This window comes from Pectinophora gossypiella, chromosome 3 (assembly GCF_024362695.1).
Source record: "Pectinophora gossypiella chromosome 3, ilPecGoss1.1, whole genome shotgun sequence".
Taxonomy (NCBI): domain Eukaryota; kingdom Metazoa; phylum Arthropoda; class Insecta; order Lepidoptera; family Gelechiidae; genus Pectinophora; species Pectinophora gossypiella.
In genome coordinates, this window is record NC_065406.1 from 12,059,093 (window position 1) to 12,082,888 (window position 23,796).

General features: G+C 39.6%; 2 protein-coding genes across 2 annotated transcripts; one reads left to right on the forward strand and one right to left on the reverse strand.

The window, feature by feature from the left end:
- Nucleotides 1-6,247: 6,247 nt before the first annotated feature.
- Nucleotides 6,248-17,440, reverse strand: LOC126381908 (DNA replication licensing factor Mcm7). Its single transcript, XM_050031475.1, has 16 exons — nt 17,298-17,440; nt 17,114-17,217; nt 16,772-16,912; nt 16,424-16,551; nt 15,949-16,040; nt 14,875-15,101; nt 14,119-14,301; nt 13,530-13,714; nt 12,806-12,974; nt 11,848-12,000; nt 10,655-10,821; nt 8,917-9,083; nt 8,677-8,788; nt 8,190-8,288; nt 7,378-7,498; nt 6,248-6,507 (listed from the first exon to the last, which is right to left on the reverse strand). Exons 1-16 carry the CDS (start codon nt 17,326-17,328, stop codon nt 6,427-6,429), a joined length of 2,160 nt encoding a protein of 719 aa, XP_049887432.1. The 5' UTR covers nt 17,329-17,440; the 3' UTR covers nt 6,248-6,426.
- Nucleotides 17,441-17,827: 387 nt separating this feature from the next.
- On the forward strand, nt 17,828-23,769 carry LOC126381906 (DNA polymerase alpha catalytic subunit). The gene is made up of 10 exons (XM_050031471.1): nt 17,828-17,985; nt 18,096-18,296; nt 18,646-18,833; nt 18,952-19,182; nt 19,266-19,862; nt 19,987-20,178; nt 20,295-20,552; nt 20,704-20,833; nt 20,913-23,363; nt 23,440-23,769. The coding sequence occupies exons 1-10, from the start codon at nt 17,970-17,972 to the stop codon at nt 23,670-23,672; spliced, it is 4,497 nt and encodes a 1,498-aa protein (XP_049887428.1). The 5' UTR covers nt 17,828-17,969; the 3' UTR covers nt 23,673-23,769.
- The last annotated feature ends 27 nt before the right edge of the window (nt 23,770-23,796 follow it).

A 23,796-nucleotide genomic window follows, 5' to 3' on the forward strand; every position in this document is an offset into this window, starting at 1 on the left:
ATCCGGTAGTAGAATGAGCGGCAGAGCGATGAGTCAACGCGATGGTATGCGCCGGTCCCGCGGGAACCTGCTCCAGCGCAGCCGGCGCACCACCCCGGCCGCAGTCGCTCGCCAGCCTCCGAGACAAGCGGACGACACCTTCTTGTACATTTTTCACCTTCATCATTACCTCAACAGCAAACTTCATCAAATATTAGTGCCCGTTAGTAGTTCGCGTTCGCTAAGGCGGATGGACAGTTGCCTTAGACAAAATTCAACCAGCGATAGGATAATCAAATATTTACTAATTCCTATAAACACAGACACAGATCATTATAATAATACTAACGTAGAGGCTATATATATAAAGTTACTCTGTCTATGCTTACATTAATTTACAGTACATACCTACAGGTGTGAATAGATGATTCTCACAGGATATAGGTACTTTTACGTAAAACTTAAACAAAAAGTAAGTGAAAAGTCAATAGACTGGGTGAAAAGGAATAAGAAGAAACTACGAGTAGAATTTATAAGTACCTATTCGTTCCATTAAGAAGTCGAATAACTTTTCAACTAAAGTACAGAAGTCTGCGAAGTTTATTGAATGGTCAACTTCTGTAATTTTGTGTTGTTCTAAGTCTTGAAACCACTGATATGTTTTCTTAGTAAACAAAGTGTTAATTGCAATCATATTTAATATGAACGACTTATACTTAGTGAATTATAATAAGGCCACACGCAAGTTTGGTCTTTTATTTTATTAAAATTCATTGGGACTACCCAATGACTATTATATAAGTACGAGGATACTAATCCTCGGTCGAAGATAAATTAATAAATGAATTTTAAAGATAAATAATTTCATCTCAGTAGGTTCTAAATAAAGACAGATCTAAAACTGACGAAAATCATTTTCTTTTTTCTGTTTTTTAACTTGTTTATGAATTTTAATCACGAAAAACGTAATAATAAGTCTGTCATTTTATCATGTTTTCTATGACGTCACGTCACAGTGTGCTTTTCCATACAAATTCCATAGTAATTGTGTTTTGATGTTTATTAAAAAGTAACTGATTTGACTAGTTGGAAACTAGTCCTCTTTACACTATATTCTACATCCAAGCGCAACAAAGTTACAAACAACTTATCCTTATTTGTACTTTTGAAAAGTTTAGTTTCGTGCACGGCAGAGAACAAAAATGAACAGAATTTTACTAATTATTTATCAAAAAAAAACACTGCCTGTGTATATAAAAAAAAGATGTAAGTATAATATAGTATCTACCTAACCCCGCTGAATATTAAAAGCTTACTTCACGTCGGGTTTAATATAAAACGGATTTAATTCAGAGCAAGAGCATAATAAAGGCATAAAGGGTTGACGGCCTTTGGCAAGTCTTTTAAATTCATTGCTTTCGCACCCTACCCTCACTTTAGAGGGCGGACTTTATCAATATTATTATTTAACGTGTAAATATGGAACATGTAATCTGAATAATGCATTATAAATTATTATTACTCCGCTTCACGTGCTATTTAAAGAACAAGAATTTTCTTCTCCTATCGTGTGGGTTGTGAGGTGAATTACCAACCTCATCAATCAAGTTATTACTGAGCCGCCAAAGGCCTCTGACATGGCTCATGTAACGATTACTCACTTATATCAGTAAGTAGTAACCGGGACCAATGGCTTAACGTGCCTTCCAAAGCACGGATCATCTTAATGGAATCGAACCCGGGACCTCCGAATCGTGAGCCCAACGTTCAACCACTTGACCACAGAGGCCGTTTAAAAAATACCTGGTACAAAACTCATGGAAAAAATATTTTGACAGCATTAACAATGAGGATAAAAAGAATAAATAATAAGGGCCATGGTAGCCCAGTTGGTAGAACGCTCGACTCTCACTTTGAGGTCGCAGGTTCGAATCCCAGCATAAGCCTAAACCAATGATTTTCGAATTTTTTTGCGAATTCATGTTTGGATCATAAATTATCACGTGCTCAGCGATGAAAGAAAACATCGTGAACCCACATTCCCGAGAAATGCATTTTCGGATATTTGTGACCTATAACGTATAAACCTACCACCTACCTACTTATTTTTATTTTATTTTATTTTATATTATTACACCGACAAGAGCGCAGCTCTTAAATAAAGAGAGAGAGAACCTATATATATAGATATTGGGCTGGTATTCCCTTCGCGGGTTGACAGGTCAGACAGACAGTCGCTTCTGTAAAAAACCGGAAAAAATCTTCAGATTAGGTAAGCGAACCCCGTGAAAAACGGGATAATGATGATTAACACTGAGGATAAAAACTGCCTATGTCTCCCATCAGGTGTCGCTACTGTTGAGTGTTCTTCGTCCTATCTCTATGGTGTTCTTAATTGACACTTCCCCATACTATTTCAGTAAACAAACATATTGCTATGGTTATATTTTTACACTATAACCCTTTGCGCAGCGTTTGACAGCAAAATCAGTGTTTTATTTATTCCCGAAAGATCGGAAAATGAAAACTTAGAAAAACTTATTTTCAATTAAAACTGCCAATTTTCAACTGATGGCTGATTTCTTTTTCGTAAGTAATAACTCATCCGTCAGACGGGATACACGCAATGTTGCTCGACATTTTATAGCAATTTATTACGAATTTTAATGGAGAACTGTCAAAAATTAGGAAGACTCAACAGTGCTAACCGTATTTTCGAGCTTTTAGTTTTTATCCCCATTCACCTTACCTACTCTATCTCACAACCCTATCAAAGGATCTAATATTCTGTGCTATCTAGCGCTTTACATAGCATCAGTCTGTTACAGTAAATGGGGCCACATTTCTCATGATACTATACCATTCCCGTGAAAGGTAAAGCCAGCCTGAAATGTGGTGTCATTCAAAGCACCGATGTACGGTTATTCAGTACAGCTTCAGGACGGTGCATTTTCATGAAAATTGATATAACTCGACGGCAGAAGCGTTGAGCCACTGGAGGCGCGTTTCATATTTTACTACAAAGAACATCCGCCTTGCCGACAAACTCCAGACATAACAAAAGCGCGTAATACACGAACAGTGTAAAATATGAGCGAGAGAAGTTGAACAATGGCACATAACACCTCGGGCTGCCGCAGCCTGTCTCCAAACGCGCGGCCATAACTACACTACACATACAGATATATGTTCATATGCATATAGTGGCACACTGTCTTACTACAGACAAAACATTCGCAATCACTATGGTAAATAGGTAAGTGAGCTGTGAAGGCCAAGGATAATGCCTATACACATTCCCGAGATGATAAACTTGGTTATCTTCGCGCTTGGATATATTATTTGGATTTTTTCGCGCTTACGTGGTTTTACAACAATTGTACACCTAGAACCTACTGCGTATATCATTAACCTTTACCAATATAAGTAGATATAATCCCCCTAGCATTATCTAGTTTTTCACAGGGTCCGCTTACCTAACCTGACGATTTGACAGGTCTGGTATTTTACAGAAGCGACTGCCTGTCTGACCTTCCAACCCGCGAAGGGAAAACTAGCCCAATACAGATTAGGTCACATACCTCCGAAAATACATTTCTCGGGAATGTGGGTTTCCTCACGATGTTTTCCTTTACCGCTGAGCACGTGATAATAATTTATGACCCAAACATGAATAAATTCGAAAACAAATTCGACAATTATTGGTTTAGGCCTGTGCTGGATACGAACCTGCGACCTCAAAGTGAAAGGCAAGCGTTCTACCAACTGGGCTACCACGGTTCTCTTCAACCACGGTTCTCTGGGCTGGGCTATCTTTCGGTAGATATGTTATATTTATATCGATAATTGAATGTAGAAGACGCGAAGGTAGTCGCCATTATGTAGGTACGAATCCGTACTGTGTTGTGGTTGTGCTTAAACGCCCACCAAGTTTGACGTGGTCTTCTAGTCCTAGAGCAAAGATAAATCAATGTATCTTCGATGTACATATTGTAATAAAAGCAGCCGTTTTTTTTTTTTGACGTGACTTATTGCAGATTTGCCGCAGATGGCATTAACTACTTGGCCGAACAAATGGGGAGCGCTGAAAGCTCTCACCCGGTACAACGTTTAAGACAACATGCCTGAGGGTGCCCAGTTGTACCTCGGCTCAGGGCGTTGTCTGAGAGGAAAAATACTTGAAAGAATTAATCGACCCTAGTGGGTCGATAGCGATAAGCGCTGAATGAGGGAAATCGTCGACCACGCCGGCGGGGTCGGTATCGGGGTCCTAAGAAAAAAGCAGCCGTGTAATGTAGTTTAATGTACGTTTTCCATCTACTTACCTACAGCATATCAAACAGAGTATAGAGGGAGCGTAATTTTTTTCGAACCACTCTCGACTCGCTGTTACACTATCTTCCGTCAATATCATTGCCTGAATTATATCAAATATCAGAAAATATATCACTTTGAGATATCGTCTCTATAAATATACCTATTCGTACATATTATACCCAATATCGTGAATTTAAGCATGTTGTACAATTTCTTGATGTTTGTTTCGATTATTATGCGTATTAACTTTGTAGATTTTTATAAAAGCCCCGAGAAATAAACAAAACGTAGGTATCGCAGACGCAGAACAGGCAACAGATCACGCTAAGTAGTGTTTATTATTTTTTACCTCCATATTTAGTCGTAAAAGTATAAGCTATCTACCTACCTTCGACATCTTCACTAATATAATAATGTGTAAAGTATGTCATTTTGTTGTGAAGTAGTCCCTGGAACTACTGAATTTATTTTGATAAACAACTACTACATTTGGTAACCGATCCACGCGGACGAAGTCGCGGGCGTTAAACTAGTTTACCTTCCTATACATATTATAAAATACTGAGGGTACACAAAAAAGCAATATTGCAATTTAACATTTGCGCATATAAAAGTGCGCAATGTCAAAATTCATAACAATATTGTTTTTTTAACTGAATTGATTAAATGTGGCCTTTTTAATCCCCCTGTTCATTATTCTTCACTGCGGCTCTCATAAAGTTAAATAAAAAACCTCAAAAATGTACACAGGCTAAACAAACTGTTTTCGTTGATAAAAACCGCTGACACAGCGTTTTCGAGGTACAAAATGTGAAGAGTGAACGTCTAAGCACGTGCGACGAGTTTCCCGGCAAACATTAAACATTGCCAAAACTTGCGCGGCGAAACACCTGGAGGAAAACGTTCCACCGTTGGATAGCATTTGTAGAGGTTTTCTGGCTACATAGCAATATTTTTTGGTAGTATTTTAATAAGAAAAAATAAAAAAAATCTTTATTTTCAGGCAATAAAAACGCATAGATTAATGCGATGTAAAATAAATAGATAAGGTATGAACACATTACGCAATAAATGTAATCGTATCGCTCCTTTCTTATTTATACATATCGATAACACTTTAATGCTCGCAAAAATAAAATAGATAACTTTAGAAAAACGACCTCTAAAAAGGGCAATCTCTTCTTACTTAATTAAATTAGTTGGATAAAAAGCTAACATAGCAATAGGTAGGAGTACATGGCACCTAAGTAGTCACTTAATGCCTTATTTACAAAGTAAATAAACTTGTATACTTACCTAGTTAGATGTATACCGCCGAGAAAGCAGTCTTCTTTATATATGTACAACTTTATTTACAGGCATTAAAATTTTCCACATGCTTGTCCCAAGTTTGCGAGCCTCTTCACCTTTGAACTTTGGCAATCTCGTCCGTCGGCCGTCACCGGGAGCTTTCTTTATGCTTCCACTAACTTCACACTCGAGCACACCGCTCTAATCTGTTTCGCTTCCGTGACCCGTTTTATACGACCTGACTGGTTTTTAGTCATCTGTCTTATGTATGTGTCGTGGCCAGATCTTAAAATTGATCATTTTATGATGTGCTCAATCATTTCATGAAATGGTCATATTTCATGAAATAGAATGGTTGGCCACATCATGACGTAGTTTGGCCAGATCAAAGAACACAAAATGTTTAACGATATGAGCAACTAAATGCATGATTACTTCATGATATGGCCAAACGTTTGCCAATGTCTGACCTTTCACCGAGGGGAATACTGTAACTGTTAAGAAAGGAATAATGTTCCGACAGGAAATTCCACTTGATATCAACTCAGGATCAGGTCTGAATCATCCCCCTCAATATTCGTAGCAATGCCACTAACACCCTGTATTATACATCAAAGCCTACTATTCAAATCAAACAGAACATTAATGTACTAAAAATAGGTACGTTTATTAAATTCAACATTCATCATATCAAGTCAATACAAAATGCAGATCAATTAATTGAAACAATTATCTTATGCAGGCACACGTTTCCTTACTACTACATTACAATAGAGCCTTAATTACTACATTGTAAAATCACACTTATATGTAGGTACGTAGACTGTGATAGGCGGTGGGTTACATAAAGGTAATCTTGGTTCGAACTTGGTTCACTTGCCATACGTTCAAGTTTTCATACTCTTCAATGCAAGCGTCGACCTGTGAAAAGGGTAAGATTGACTTTTTTATATTTTTTGGTAAAAAAAGGCTTTAAAACGGTGTTTGAAACTCTTTAGTAGTATATTTGTTACCGAGGTAGGTTATTTCTTTTTATTTATTTATTTAACAAATTAAGTACCTACCATTTACAACGATTAATAAATACGCCAAACTAAGACGAACATTTTATTTATTGAATCATAATTAGATAGCGACCAACAAAAGTACGTTGTCTAGTTCCGAGTAAATATCATTTCGGATTCCTCCAAGAGAGCACGTAAATTCGTCGGTATCAGCTATTTTCATCTATTACACTTGTCAAAAAGTAATTAAGCCAAAATTATGAAAAGTAGGAAAAATCGGATTACTTCTTTCGTGTGGGTTGTAAAGTAAAAGACAGACTTCAACAACCCAACAACTACATACCGAAAAATAAGCTTTTTAATTCCAAATTTAAATAAATACATAGTAGACTCGAGAATATTTTATTTTATGTGTTTTCTATCATGTGGGTTGTGAGATAAATTACCAACCTCATCAACCCTATTGTCAGCGTCATTATGAGCCACCAAAGGCCCTTGACGTGGCTCATGCAACGACTATATACTTAGTATACATACATCAGTAAATAGTAACCGGGACCAACAGCTTACCGTGCCTTTCGAAACACGGATCATCTTACTTTCGAACAATCGGGTAATCAGCCTGTAATGTGCTAACCGAACCAGGGCTCACAAAGTGATTTTTGTGATATATCCCCACCAGGATTCGAACCCGGGCGTTGCGGATCGTGAGCCCAACGCTCAGTCACTGGACCACGGTGTCCGGCTGTAAAACTAGAAGAAAATTTAAAAAATGAATGACTCTTACTTGATCAGGCTTGAAGCCCTTATCCACGCAACGCTCAATGACGTCGGCTATCTTGACCGTCTTGCTGGAGCCAGCTACGTCGCGGACGATGGCGAAGATGCGGTCCGTAGCACTGATACCCCTGTGTTACATTACCACAATTATTATAACAAATCTATCCAACACATCCACAACATCCTTTCTGCCTCATTTTGTTTGCTGCCTAATTTATATTCTATTCTAAATAGTATATAAAAATAGGAGAGCACCGGTTCGAACCTCGGTTGGCTCGACCATTATATAGACGGCAATACGGCTTACCTATCATGTTGGTCTGACAGAAAGCTCAGTGAGGTGTAGGTAGTTAGTTCACCTTGCGATGGATGTACCTCTGACTACCCCAATTGGGATATACTCGTGAGCGTAGGTTATGTATAAAAAACATTAAAATCATAAAGCGTTAATAATAATTCACAAACGTAACAATTTAAACAGCATCTTGACGATCTGTCCCCGCGACACGAAGTAACTCTTTTTGACGTAATTTATTGTAGATTTGCCGCATAGAGCATTTAATTTAACTACTTGGCCGGAGGTTACGGAGAACGCTATCGATAGATATAAAGATAGATACAGTCTTTTTTATTTATCACCATAAACGCGACAAATATTACAAGCTTCAACCATTACTTTGCGTACTCGTAGGTCTACGCGTAGACAGCATGTCTGCGTAGATGAATACAGCGTCCACGTTTATGGAGACGCGGATCGTACCACGGCGGCTGGTATAGCATACATTACCAGCTGCAGTAAATCAAACATGCACCACTAACCTCTGCACATTATCGTCGACGTGTTGCAGAGACTGCTTGGACATTTCCACTAGACGGATGGCCTCCGTCACGTCTTCCTTCTCCACTACGTCTGACAACCTGAACATAAAATTCACAATAATGTAACTGGTGATCAGCCTGTAATGCCCTAACCAAACTAGGGATCACAAAGTGATTTTTGTGATATGTCCCCACTGGGATGTTCCAATTCCAATGATCCTGAATAATATTGCCCAAGAGCTTCTATGATAAACATAAATAGTCTATATAATATAAGTCCCACTGCTGGGCACAGGCCTCCCCTCGATCAACGGGAAGGGATATACTCCAACACCCTGCTTCACTGCGGGTTGGTTGAAGTGTTTGGGCTAGTAGCCCTGGGCTAAGATGTCTGCTTAAGCACGGAATCATCATTATATCAAAAATTTTGGCAAAATACTTTTTAATTTGTTGGCCTTTGACAAAATAATGGACCATAAAACGTTACCTCAGCCGAGCTAAAGCAGTGGACAGTCGCAGGATAGCGAGCAGGTTTCTGGCAGAGGTGAATGTGACGTCACGAGCGTTGCGGGCCTCGCGACGGAGCTCCACGTACGATGCTGAAAATATAACACATTGTTGAATGTGCACTGAATGAAACTGTATATGGCAACTTGAAATACCAAAACGCTCTGAGATCGAATCGAGTGCAGGAAGTTTCGAGAATGCCGGTGCAAGCGTAACTCACAGACGATGTACTCGGCGAGTGCTTCGGGCACGAAGGGGTGTTTCCGCTTGGTGAGGGCGACGTAGCGGCGTACCAGCCGCATGGGCAGCGCGCGCGTCTCGCTAGGCGGCTGCGACGAGTGCTGGTGCACATACGCTATGTGCTTCGCTAGCTCCAAGTCCTTCTCGCTGCGGGAACACAACACAATAATACTTTTTCTACTCCTCTACTTTAATCTGGCATTTAAATAACCAAAAAGTCTAATATAAGTACATACATAATTAAACTCTTTGAAAAAGTGTACGCTCTATGGCCTATAAAAGCATTGTTTACAAAGTATAACTATACTATAATGTCGCCAAAAAAGCATTGTTGTTGTTTTTTTTTTTTGACCTGGAAACTGGCACCTTTACTTTGTTTGGTGCCATAGATATACTATAAAAAAAAAGTATACATTTGCCGCCATTTTCCCGCGCGTTGGAAAATAAATTGGAAAATTTTTGTGTTTCGTTTAAAATTACGTCGTCGTAGAAAAAGTATTGTATGCAACGTTGTATAACTAGGTCAAAAAATGCTCGTGGCGTCTCTTATTGCGATGTTCGCCAAGGCTCACATCGCAACTCACGCCACTCGCATTTTTTGACCCTTCTTATACAACTGTTGCATAAAATACTATTATTGCACGAAAATAAGTGCATAAAACTGTATTAATAATACAGTAATAACTGCACAGTAACAGCCTCCGTGGTCTAGTGGTAAGAGCGTTAGGCTCACGATCTGGAGGTCCGGGTTCGATTCCCGATGGGGACATTGTCGAAATCACTTTGTGAGACTGTCCTTTGTTTGGTAAGGACTTTTCAGGCTTGAATCACCTGATTGTCCGAAAAAAGTAAGTTGATTCCGTGCTTCGGAGGGCACGTTAAGCCGTTGGTCCCGGCTATTAGCCGTAAAACACCTCCACCAACCCGCAGTGGAGCAGCATGGTGGAGTATGCTCCATACCCTCTCCACACCCAGCAGTGGGACGTATATAGTCTATTTATGTAACTGCACAGTAGTAGTGGTAATAGATAATCATTATAACTATAAAATTCTAAGAAAACTTCCCATGTCAGATAAAAGTCATGCAATAGGTGATGAGCTGATATCATGTCACTGTAAAGTTCATCATATTTACGTTAGGTTATGTTATAGAGAGACCACAACCGTTGTTGTAATGTTATCCATGGTATAAGAAAACCAGGTATGCTCAATCCTATGACAAGCCGCCATTCCTAGTCCATTGATGACGTAAGTGTTACCACTGTGTTACCATTAAATTGGTATCTCCAACATTCCAAGGACGTAAATTTTATTATTGAAAATTAAGTGAATTACTGACGAATGTATTTAATTACTATTACTTGTCACATATTATAAAGATCATTAAAACTGTAAGTAATTTTTTTACTAAAAGTTCAAAATTTCCTTGCAAATTAAATATAAAAACATTGGTTGTGGTGAATTTATTTTTTACGAAATGGTAACGTAGGGTGGGATGACGTCAGCTGGGCTAACCTTGAAATGTTAGCTGTCACTTTTGAGCGTACCTGGTCTTCTTATACCTTGATGTTATCTACAATTTGGTATTTTTTAGCACTAACCAAAACACGTCAAGCTCCAATAAGAAGTTCGCGAGAAGTTCTCACCCCATCTACCCTGTCTGGTTGATAAAGTTCCGAGTCCACTAGCGGCGATATTGATATGTACTTCAAACTCACCGGTTAGGTTTGTCCTGTATGAGCCAGAGCAGGTCGAACCGCGAGAGCAGCGCGGCCGGCAGCTGTATGTTCTGCTCGATGGTGCGCTTGGGGTTGTACCGGCCATACGCCGGGTTGGCCGCCGCCAGGATCGACACGCGGGCGTTCAGGCACGTCATAATACCCGCCTGCGAGCAACCACATGTTTAAATTATGTATTTAAAGTCGTAAAGTTAATAGGGAGAAACTGCGCTTTCAGTAGACAACAAATTACTAATTTACAACGCTATACTTAAACCTATTTGGACCTACGGCATTCCACTCTGGGGGGTTGCCAGTAAAAGTAATTTACTCTGTTTGCAACGATGCAGAATGCCATCCTACGTTCAATTGCGAATGCACCATGGTTCAGCAAGAATGAAGAAATACACGAATAAGTACCTTAACATTCCAACCGTCGCTGAAGAGATCAAAAATTACCAAAAGAAACATCTAGAGCGACTAGTCGATCATACGAATCCCCCCTCGCATCAGAGCTTATAGATCTCAGTAAATGTGGTGAAACAATTGAAGAGAAGCCATGTTGTATAAAGTGGGAGGCTGTGACACAGGTTTTAGCTCCTGAAACGTCATCTATCCACTCAACGAAACTGCTTATAGTCTAGAGGACTGATTGTAGTTTAAACCAAGAAAAAAAAAGTCGTAAAGTCTCATCTGATCATCTCCCGTTTTACAGAGGGTCTGCTTACCTAACCGAAGATTTGACAGGTCCGGGTTTTTTATAGAAGCGACTGCCTGTCTGACAAGCCTAATGGCCTTTTAAAATCCAAATCCCAGAGGTTAAACTCTTGTTATATCGTGTGGGTTGTGGGATGGATATAGACCTTAGCCAGGGTGTCAGGGTTATTATTTAAACGCCAAAGACCTCGACAGGGCTAACGACTACGTACTTATATCAGTAAGCCGTATCCGGGATCAATTGCTTATCTTACTTCTGAACAATCGGGTGATCACCTGTACAGTCCTACCCAAACCACACCCCGGACATACGGTTTGTCACGGTACCCATAGCTTCCCCAGTGCGTGCTCGCGAGATAGTGAATCGAGTCTCGAGTAGTCGCGATAACTATTTTCGGGGGTTAGGTGAGGAAGCTCAGACTCATGCGGGGCGTAGTGTAAATCCCATACGTAGACTTATATATGCCCAAACTTACCTTAGCAATGGAGATGGTCTGTTGCTCCATAACCTCGTGGATGGCAGTGCGGTCTGTCTCGGCCATCTTGTCGAACTCGTCGATGCAGCATACGCCCTGGTCCGCGAGTACCAGCGCGCCGCCCTCCAGCATCATCTCGCCCGTGAACGGATCCTGAGAAATGGATGACAATAATTAGCAAAAGTATCTAGCGCCACTTCTCCTCAGCCACAACACATTTCGAAGTGTGGAGCTAATAAAATAGACTTGCAATCCTTGCAGTATTACACGTAGGTAAAAAAAACTTTTCGGTACATAGCCGTACGGTGCGGCGGGGGCGTCGACGGGAAGCTAACGCGACGCTAATAGTCGTAATGCTCTGAAATTTAGGAGACATTCGGCGCGACGACTCGCGCCACAGCTGTGTGACGTCACGTTGCTAGCGACGCGGTTGGAACCCGTCATGCCAACATTGTGTCGAAAGCCAATGTGACGTCGCCAGATTTCGCCTGACGACTACTTCTATCTCTAACTTATGTAACAAAATAGCTCGATTAGATGTCGGATACCGCCAAATGTTTCAGGGGACACACGTCCGTCGATAAATGCGAATAAATACCTATACTCCCGGTAGACTCCACTGTTTGTCTTCCAATGGAATGTGAATGAAAATGGAATGGAAATGAAAATGGAAAAACATAATATAAGTTCACGAGTATATCCCACTTGGAGACCACTTAATCAGAAGCCACATGAACTAAGTACCCACAACTGAGCGACCTTTCTGTTAAACCAACGTGATAGGTGGTGAGCTGACTCGCTGTCTAAAATGGTCGAGCCAACAGTGTCAGTGAAAACTGCACTTAATAACTCAGTGGTGCAAGTCGTTTGAGAAACAAGCCGGTGAAAAGGACCTCAGTGACTTTTTAAAATGGGATCGGGAAAATACATGTTATTAACTTATTTCTCCAAGGCTTACCTTCATGACGGCGGCAGTGAGGCCGACGCCGGAGGAGCCGCGGCCGGTGGTGTACTGGCTGCGCGGCGCGAGCCGGTCGATGTAGTTGAGCAGCTGGGACTTGGCCACGCCCGGGTCGCCCATCAGGCAGATGTTGATGTTGCCGCGGATCTTCATGCCGTTTGGACGCCTACAAGGAAAATATGGTTGATCCATTAAAGAAAAAGAAGATTCACCAATTTTTGGCTTTGCTTTTTTAATTATTTTTTTTAGGCGGAAGGCAAGAGGGAAACTTTTGCCCTATTTTTCCCTAAAAAGTAGCATGCAGAATACTTTCCTCCTGACATCATTCCCCCTCTTAAAACAGTTAGAAAATGTCGACGGTGTGACGAGCTTACCCAGAAGGTGCCTCGAAGAAACTGATGTTTTAAGAAGGGAACACCAATGCAGAAGTGCAGTCCACCCCTTGGCTGTGACTATAAATGATGAAGAGAAGCGCTTGTGCGAATTTTAGGTATTTCAACCAAGTAAGAGCGTCCGTCACACAATGCAGCTCGGCTATGCCACCTGGGAACCGGTGTAGAGGGCACTCGTTCAGTATGTGAGATAAGGTTTGATCCGGGTGACCCCATTAATGGCGTGTTCTTTAAGCTCCATTTATCAATAAGTACATAACAAAGATATAAGTATGTACCCAGATACAGCATAAATAAGTGGGACCTATTTAGTAATAAACGGTACGTACTTGTCAACCCCGCCGACTAATAACAGCAATAACGCCTTCTTAACATCTTCGTGTCCGTATATCTCGGGCGCCAGGCTGCGCGCCATACGGGAGTACAGGTCCTCCTCGGCTAACTCTGCCAACTCTTCTTCCGTTAGCGCCTCCGCCATCTCGCTCTCGTCGCTTTGGTTAAGGCAGGATACGGCCTGGCAAACATGCAATTTTAAGTTTTCACACAGCGCCTATATGCCCGAAAGGGTAGACAAAAATGTACAGTATATACACCCAATCCACGCTAGCTATGTTCAAGTCCCATGGAATAAGGCTTGAGCCTATTGCCATAAACTGGGCACAAATCCTGGAAACCACAAAAATATCAAGTTTTCAATAGTTACTTTTACCTTTGTTGCTTACCCAGACACGCAGATGGTCTGTCAAAAATTGAATAGATCCTTAACATGGGAAACACCTCGCTTTTTTTCTTTTCTTCAGGATCGCTTCAGCTGCCGCGGTGCGATTTTCGACTAATAAACGCAAAACGCAGCGTTTTGGTCCGCAAATACTGATTATCTACAATACTATACACACTGGCAGCACTGTATGCACTCACATGAGCCTCGAGGTATGTGTCGGAGAGCAGCCCCTGCACGACCTGTCGGAAGCCCGAGCTGAGCAGCGGCAGGAACACCCCGGTGACCGCCACGTGGTCGCCGGGCTGCGCGCGCCGCGTCGTCTCCCCGCGGCAGTACACTGACAGCTGGCGCGGGATGTGGCCCACTGGGACTTGGTCCGACTGCAAGATAAGAACACATATAACAAAAACATACAACAAACCTACATACGCCCCACTACTGGGCAAAAGCCTCCCTTCAATCAACCAGGAGGTATAGAGCATAATGCTTCACTGCAGGTTGGTGGAGGTGTTTTACGGCTAATAGCGCGTAACCCTCCGAAATCACAGAATCATCTTACTTCTTTCGGACAGTCAGGTGATTCAAGTGTGCAACGTCCTTACCGAACAAAGGACAGTCACCCAAAGTGATTTCGACAAATCGAACCCGGATGTCCAGGTCATGCGCTCTAACCACTAGACCACGAAGACTGCTAACCCAACCTAATAGACTTGTAACGAAATCAATCGTAAGTTATAAGAGTCATGTTATTCATCTTAGGAATTCAATACTAATCAACTTCAATAGCAGCCAGATGTCTTCTGAAAACTTGCGTCTGGCCACTGAAATCGCGACTTCTTATACATATAATAACTTCCATCACAATATTTATCTATAACCCCTGCGAATTACGCAGGTACTCATCAAGGGGGTTGCATACCAGCAAGTTGTATTGTTTAGTTAATTCAACTCACATGCTCCTGAATCTTCAGTTCCTGAAACTTCTGGAAGCGCGAGCCTCTAGTCTGTAAGTGTAGTTGTCCAGCAGTCTTGTTCAGGCGGCACTCGTCGGCGGAGCAGGCGGCCGGCGGCGTGAACTGCAGCGACCGCACCGGCTGGTACGTCTCCGCGCCACACGCGCTGCACGAGTATGTCGCTACCACTAGCAGGGGCTTCACGTCTGTGCAGCGCGTTACTATGCCTGGTGGGGGCAACGGGACAATAAAGTTTTTTTCATTTCATATCATTATGTTATGTTATATAATCTACTCTATGTAAGTTAAGAACATATGCTTTGTGTTTCCACTTGTTTCTGTCCAATGCTGTTTGACTTCTTTATAAAACATCGAGTTTAGTATAATGTAAATGTACAATATAATTAAGTTTAGAATCACAGAACACATAATGGAAAATTAGAATCAGTAGACACTACATTTATTATAGCTTATAGCACAATTTAAGAACATTATGAATTTAAAACCAATTTGCAAAAGCATATACTGAAATAATCCTGTTGGGAATAGGGTATTTGACCAACCGGGTCTGCATGATAACCGCGCCGCGCGCGGAGCGAATTATATTGAGCACTTCGACCAATAAACGATACGAATGCTATCTACATAGATGGACGTCATACGGCTACTGGTCAAAGGCCTCGATATAATTCGCGACGCGCGCGGCGCGGTTACTGTGCAGAGCCTACAGATCAAATATGAATTATAAAATGTTAATCTAGAAATAGAAGCCAGTCTAAGATGTTCAAAAATCAATTTCAATTTACTTTTCAACTTATTTTCGAATTTTACTTATGAATTAAACAACAATGAGTACAACGTTTGACAACTTTTATTAATTACGTCACAGAACCAAAAGAAAACTTTCGTTTTGAAGTTTCGTAAAAAGTAACTCAGTAACTAGGTTGTCAAGTAGCCTATACTAAGATCATCACAAAATTATAGATTCAGTTGTAACAAAATAAATGTAACTTTTGAATGTCTTACTACCCTTCAATGAACTGCTAAACAAATATGTATAAAATCCATGCTCACCTCTAACAGTCACCAACTTCCCAATATGCTCGGCTTTCACCTCTCTGATGGGCATGGTCTTGCTATTGGACATATCCTTGAAGTATACCTCACTGAAAGTTATGAATCATCATAAGACAATGAGGAATGAGAGCAATGAGCATTTTGTGGCTCAATAATAGCTAAATCTAAGGTTAAACATCCAAAATGAAAGGATAATCCTAAATCGAAACCTAATATTTATAACATTCCTACTTAACCACACCACATGAGAGAAGGATTAGGCAAACATGTCTAAGGAAAGTATTAGGTAGCTTTCATGTGATTCTGGCTTGTGCAAAGCTTTCAGATGGCCTTGAAGTTAGAAAATAATTTAATAAAACAATTCTCATTATTAAAATGTGTGATTATGTGTAATTCAGGGCCATCCATCAGGGCCCTGGAGCATTTGTGATTGAGAATGTGGCACACACTAAGACATTTATAGAAAACTTACAATCGGCGGATGAGTTCTGGAGGGTATCTATTGCGAGGGTCCCTCATCTCTCCAGGGATCCTGTGGTTTCGCGCCTCCAACATGATCCGGTGCTCAATGTACACATCCAGGGCATCTTTGGCAACCACCTGAAACATGATTATAATAATACTGTAAAAACAGTGTTCATTGTTAGTAAATTTTATTTCAAATAAATCAGAAAAACTGATAATGTATAATAGTACACACTATTATCAAAGTCCATATAAACACTTTTTCATCTTCTCTCATATGGGGTTGTGTCCTCAATGACCAACTTCATCAACTCTGGCAAAACATGGACTTGTAAAAAGACACAATAACACTGACCTCTCTATGTTTATAATCAGGCAGCATCTCGTAGACAACATCGGAAACCATGTTGGCGTACCGCCGCGTGTTCTGCCGCACTGCCTCAGCTAGCTCATCGTTCACCTCATGCAGATCGTCTAACTCCACCACAAATGCCAGCTTTGAAATTTAAAACATTGCTTATTTGTTGATGTTATTTCTTATGGCTTGTAAAACGTCCTTCAACTAACACATAATAACATATATAGCTGAACTTTACCAGTTTCGATTTAGATACCTTACAAATCTAGCTTTGCACAAAATACTACTACTAACCTAAATAAATAAATAACCTAACCTCAAAAATAGATTGTTCAATACCTGTTCTCGATGAGCTACTTTAGTAAGCTGCTCCGCATATTTAAATAGTTTATGTCCTTCATCATCAGTCTGGCAGAAATCAACAAAGAAGTTCTTCAAAGCCTCTGTGAAAGAAATATTTAATAATGAACATGAATGCGCCAAACATAGTTTACACTAAATATTCTGATAGTTTAATTACTACCTTTGTCGGCTGTATAATCTCGCATTGCCATCCTGTTGCACTTTTAATTTTAACAAATAAATACAAATATAAAATAACAAAATGTAAGAAAACGAACAAAAACAAGAAGTACAACGCACGAACGAACGGTTTGTCAACAAAATTGGCGCGAAAATGATACCGAAAAACGTCAAAAGATTTTTTTTTCGTAGTTTGTTTGTGGATATGGCAACTTATTCAATTTCATTAAGCCAATTGCCAAGCAAATCAAAAATCAAATTATTTTTTTAAATACTAAGTAATTAATTGAAATACACATGACGTCGTTGTTTACATGACATACGCTCGCAACGCGAAAATGTATGGCGAAAACTTTCGAGGGACGCGTCGAATCGTTAGCAAGTTGATGCGTCTAAAAAGGGCCTTATTATACAAGATAAATCGTAGCGCTTACGAAGAGCCTTAGACAAAACATTTTTCTTTTTTCGATTTGCCCAGTCAGGCAGGTAAAGGGAACTTAGCGCATACAGCCTGACCCATAGATAAAGCGTAACAGGTGTTTACTGTCATTTAATTTCGCGCCAAAATAGATGTCAAGGGAGAACTTCATTCGTTGATTCGTATTGTTAAATTGTGAAGGAGATGAATAAATGTAAATAAATTCAACTAAAAGCTGATGAAAACTTTTGGACCATGGCAGATTCTATAGGTAAACAAGTGGCAGTTTTATTTTTTCGTTAATATTTGCTTCAATCATAGTAAATATAACTGGAACGATTTCGTTAACCTCTGTTTCGTATCTGTGTTTTTACACTACAGCTGCATCGCGTGCAAAGCGGTTGAAGACCGACAAGCATGGTCGTATGTCAGCACTGGAGAAGTTGAAACAACTGAAAGGAAAAGGTTCTAAGCATAAATACGATGTGGACGAGGTTGAGAATGTGTACGACACTGTTGATGAGCGGGAGTACTCTGAGCGTGTTATGCAGCGGCAGGAGGACGACTGGATTGAAGATGATGGTATGTTCTTCGAAAATGTAACGTTGCTGTATCTGAATCCATGTAAATACTGTTTGTACTAATATGTTACCTGTGAGATGTTTTGTTGTGTATATTTTAACTGTAAATAATTGCTTAATGTCCCATTCTTTAATGTATATCTCTAAGAAAGGTGAAACTATGATATTCCTTTAGGGCAATAAAACCACCCTTTTGTTCTCCTTTTATTTGCCAGTTTATATGATGTTCTGTATTGTTGATAATTTGTCTGTTAGATGGTAGTAAAGGTAACATTATTGTTTCTTATGTAGTTATACTCATTTTTAATCCGTTAAATTCTCAATATGATTCTTGATCATATTTTCTGTAGATGGTACAGGGTATGTTGAAGATGGAAGAGAAATATTTGATGATGATGAGATTGAAGACTCCTATGTTGCAACAAATAGCAAAGACACTGGTCGGGGCCAGAAGAGAAAGGCTCGGGTGGCTGCACAACCGGCTGCTAAGGGCAACATCCGAAACTTGATTGGAGCTATGCCAACTAAGAAGAAAGAGGTTTAACAATGTTCTATTTATTTAACATTTAACAATATAACACAATTTTTACCTAACAAACACACACACACAGCACAGAAATAAAATATATTAATAACTTTTTCCTGTAAAATTTCAGGATGTGAAGATATCTGAAGACAATATTCTATCAGACATCATGTCAGATTTAGATGGGACTACTCCTTCCACAGTGGTTAAACCCAAGCCCCTGGTCCAAACTAAAGCAAATATTGTGGAGTCCAGTAAGAGAGATGCTCAGAATTACTTCAAGACACTCTCCAATGCTGCCAAGAAGCCAACTACAAGTGTGTTTAGTAAGGAACCTACCAAACCTAAGGAAGAGAAAATTGTAAGTGTTACTTATGACAATGTTAATCAACTCTACCTGTGTGCAGGTTTTAATATTAATTAAACATATTTGTATATTTACAGGAGCAAAACGGTGATTTTCTCAAAGATAAGCCAGTATTAGTTGAGAAACCTATTACTAAAAAACCTGAGTGGAAAATAGATAAAGAAATCAAGCAAGAACTAGAAGATTCAGCTACACAGAACATAGAAGAATTTGAGACCCAAGACATTGACTTTGATGATGACTTTAGCAATGATGCCAGTACACAACCTACTGAAGTTAAAACAGAAGACATACCCAGTTCTGCAAATACAATCACAGATGTGGCAGAAGAATTCCTTAATGATGATTTTGAAATATTCCCTGAAGTTAAAAAAGAATCACCAAAAGCATTGAAACCTCTGAACAGTACCTGGTCTGATCAAGGTGGCAATGCAGAAATTGGGCCTTCAGTACAAACGGATGGTCAACTACCATTGCAGACCAATGAAAATGGAGAAAAGATACTTAAATTCTACTGGTTAGATGCCTGGGAAGATCGGTTTTTAAAACCTGGAGTTGTATATCTATTTGGCAAAGTTTATGCCAATCCTTCTAACAAAAAGGCAGGATGCTTATCTTGCTGCCTGACTGTAAAGAATGTAAATCGACAGTTGTTCTTACTACCTAGAGAATATGTGAGTATAGGTATATAATGCATTATGTTTGTGTGTGTGTAGTTTAAAATGATTATCTAATATGACTATTGATTTGATTAAGTATGTCTGATAAGTTATAATCTAAAATGTAATATTGTTTTAGAAATTAGATCCAGTTACTCTAGAAAGTTCAGACCAAGAGGTGACCATGATGGATATGTATGAGGAGTTCAACAGCTCAGTGGCGAGTGAGTTGGGTCTGAAGGAGTTCAAGTCGCGTAAGGTCACCAAGAACTACTGCTTCAACTTGCCAGACATACCTGCAGAGTCTGATTACTTGGAAGTCAAATATTCAGTAAGTTTTTTGTTTGCATGTCTTGAGCAAAATATGAAAAAAGCATAATCTCTTTTTAAAAATAACACTTAAAATGTTTACCATGTAGTGCATTTAATGTAATTTTAACTTGACAGGCATCATTCCCTCCACCACCAGTAGGCAAGAAATACCTAACGTTTTCTCACATATTCGGAAGTAACACGTCGTCTCTAGAAACATTCCTGCTTGAAAGGAAGATCAAAGGTCCATGTTGGCTGGAAGTAAAGCAGCCTGTGAATGTGTCTGCTAAAGTGTCGTGGAGCAAACTCGAAGCATCTTGCGAGAAAATGGAACACGTCAGCGTCATAAGAAATGATAGTGATTTGGAACCGCCGCCAATTGTTTCAGCCACTGTAAGTGATTTTATTTGCTTATGTACGTAACATTAGTCTACATTGGAATCTCAAATAAAAGAAAACCTTGTCTAAAATGATTTAGAATCCGTTTTTTACTGTATTGCTAACTAGTAATATAGTTAATCATAAATAATTCGTGCCATTTTAGATAAATATGAGGACTATGATGGACCCAAAGACGAGAAAAACGAAAATAATCATGCTTAGCTGTCTCGCACACAATAACTTTCCTATACACAAATCGCCGCCGAATCCACCTTTTCAACAGCATTTTTGTGGTAAGGAATCATTCTTTTTTTAATTTGAAACCTGGGGTAAAGATTGTTTTAATTTATCAAAAAAATATTTATTTTTCAGTAATGACAAAATGCAACGACTTGTGGCCCTTAGATCTCAAACAGTCTCTGGCTCAATACACGGCGACAAAGTTAACCAAATGTGATACAGAGAGAGAACTCCTAAGTTACTTCATGGTTCAATTTTGGAAATTGGACCCGGATTTAGTTATTGGTCACGACATGCAAGGGTTCCAACAAGATTTGTTGATTGGGAATATCCTAGACTTGCACATACCCAATTGGTCGCGTTTAGGGAGGTTGAAAAGGTCAACTCCCCCAATGAGGAAGTTCGCAGCGAAAGATGCTTTCTTAGGGCGACTAGTTTGTGATATCAAATTATCAGCAATGGAACTGATTCGAGCAAGAAGCTTCGATCTCGATACTCTATGCGTAAATGTCTTGAAAATGAAAGAAGGCGAACGTGTAGATGTTTCTATTGAAGACTTACCGCGATATTACGAAACTAGCAGAGACTTGTTGCAACTAGTATCTCTGAGCATGCAAGATGCTTCTTACATCCTTAAAATTATGTGCGAACTTAACGTTATACCACTCGCTCTGCAAATCACACAAATTGCAGGCAATATAATGTCCCGAACTCTGATGGGAGGGCGCTCAGAAAGAAACGAGTTTCTACTGCTTCATGCATTCACAGAAAAAAATTACATCGTGCCAGATAAAGCATATGGCAAGAAAGCTGCTAATAATGACGCAGATAATGAAGATCAAGAGGAGACTGGTGCAAACAATATATCTAAAAAACAAGGAAAGAAAAAGGCTGCTTATTCTGGAGGTCTTGTTTTAGATCCCAAGAAAGGATTCTACGATAAACTGATTCTGCTCATGGACTTCAATTCGTTATATCCTAGTATAATTCAGGAATACAACATTTGTTTCACTACTATCAAAAGAAAAGTTGCGAGTGCTTCTGATGACGATGTTGCTAATCTGGTTTTGCCAGATTCTAAGGCCGAGTTCGGAGTCCTTCCCACACAAATTCGTAAACTTGTAGAAAGTAGAAGGGAAGTGAAAAAGTTGATGAAAACTCCCGATTTGACGTCTGATCTATACATGCAGTACAATATCAGGCAAATGGGTTTGAAACTCACCGCAAACTCCATGTACGGTTGCCTTGGCTTTACTCATTCAAGGTTTTATGCTAAGCCGCTGGCGGCGCTGGTTACAATGAAGGGCAGAGATATCCTCATGGATACCAAAGAAATTGTTCAAAAATTAAATTACGATGTTGTATATGGCGACACCGACAGTTTGATGATCAACACCAACTGCATGGATTATGACCAAGTATTTAAAATCGGTAATGATTTAAAGCGCGAGATTAACAAGAAGTACAGGCAAATTGAACTAGACATAGACGGAGTTTTCAGATATCTCTTGCTTTTAAAGAAAAAGAAGTATGCTGCTGTTTTGATCAGCAAAAATAAGAGCGGCGAGTATGTTTTCACACAAGAGCATAAAGGATTGGATATTGTACGTCGTGATTGGTCTCAACTAGCTGCCGAAGCGGGAAAATTTATTTTGAGTCAAATACTTTCAGAGCAAAGTGCGGATGAACGATTGGAAAGTATACAAACACATTTGAACAAACTAAAGGAAGACTTGATGAGTGGCAAAATGCCTTTGTCAGTGTTGACAATCACGAAGCAGCTTACGAAAAATCCTAATGAATATGCCGACAAAAATCTTCAACCGCATGTACAAGTTGCTCTCAGGTTGAATGCAAAAAACAGTAGAAGGTTCAAGAAAGGAGACATCGTACCTTATATTATTTGCGAAGATGAAACTGCCAATTCTGCAGTTCAGAGAGCTTACCACATAGAGGAATTAAAAAATTCTGAACATCTCAAAGTAGATTACAGGTATTATCTCGCACACCAATTACATCCAGTGATATCCAGGATATGTGAACCAATTGAAGGCATGGACCCTGCTCGTGTTGCTGATTGCCTCGGTTTAGACCCGTCTGGATTCAGACAAATCATAAAGAGAGAAAATAATGACACTGAAACATATGAAGTAGAGAACGAGAAGGAAAAGTACAGACATTGCAAAGAATTTACATTTATATGTGTAAATGAAAGCTGCAAAACTGAAAACAAAATCAGGGAAACATTTACAAGTTTAGGCAAAGAAACAGTTACATTTTTAGAAAAGTGTCAAAATGATAAATGTTCCATACGACCGGTTGATTATTTTGCATGTGTGCAAAATCAACTGAGTCTGCAGATTCGTCAGTATCACTCCCAGTATTACGCTGGTTGGATATCGTGTGAAGATCCCGCCTGTGGTTACCGCACTGCAAGACTTCCGCAGACGTTTATGGGTGGATACCCACTTTGCAGGCAATGTGAAAAGGGAGTCATGTTCAGAGAATATACAGAAAAGGATTTGTACCTTCAGATTAACTTCTTTTTGTTCCTTTTCGATCTCAATAAACAAAACACATCAAGTAAGTAGATACATTATATGAATAATTCGCAATTGAAACATTGTACAGTAATTTCTAATCCAATTTTATTTTTCAGAACCTCCGGTCCGGCTCGCACCGCACATATCATCGGCATTCCAAGTAATGAAAGAACTGGTCGAGGACTGGCTCGCCCATTCAGCTTACTCTATAATAAATCTTTCCAAATTATTCAGATTTTTCACACTGGACCCTAAACTTGGAGACAAATTCAAATCAGAGCCAGTTGAGATTGACGTTTTACCTGAGACTGAACAGATAGATGCTTTGATGGAAATGGGAGCGTATTAATATTTACTAATTAGTGAATATTTTATTTCTTTGATATAATGATCATGTCATTTATAAGTTACATGTAAATATTATTCAATAAATATTTGTATAAGTAAATTGAATCCTTTTATTTTAGAGAATG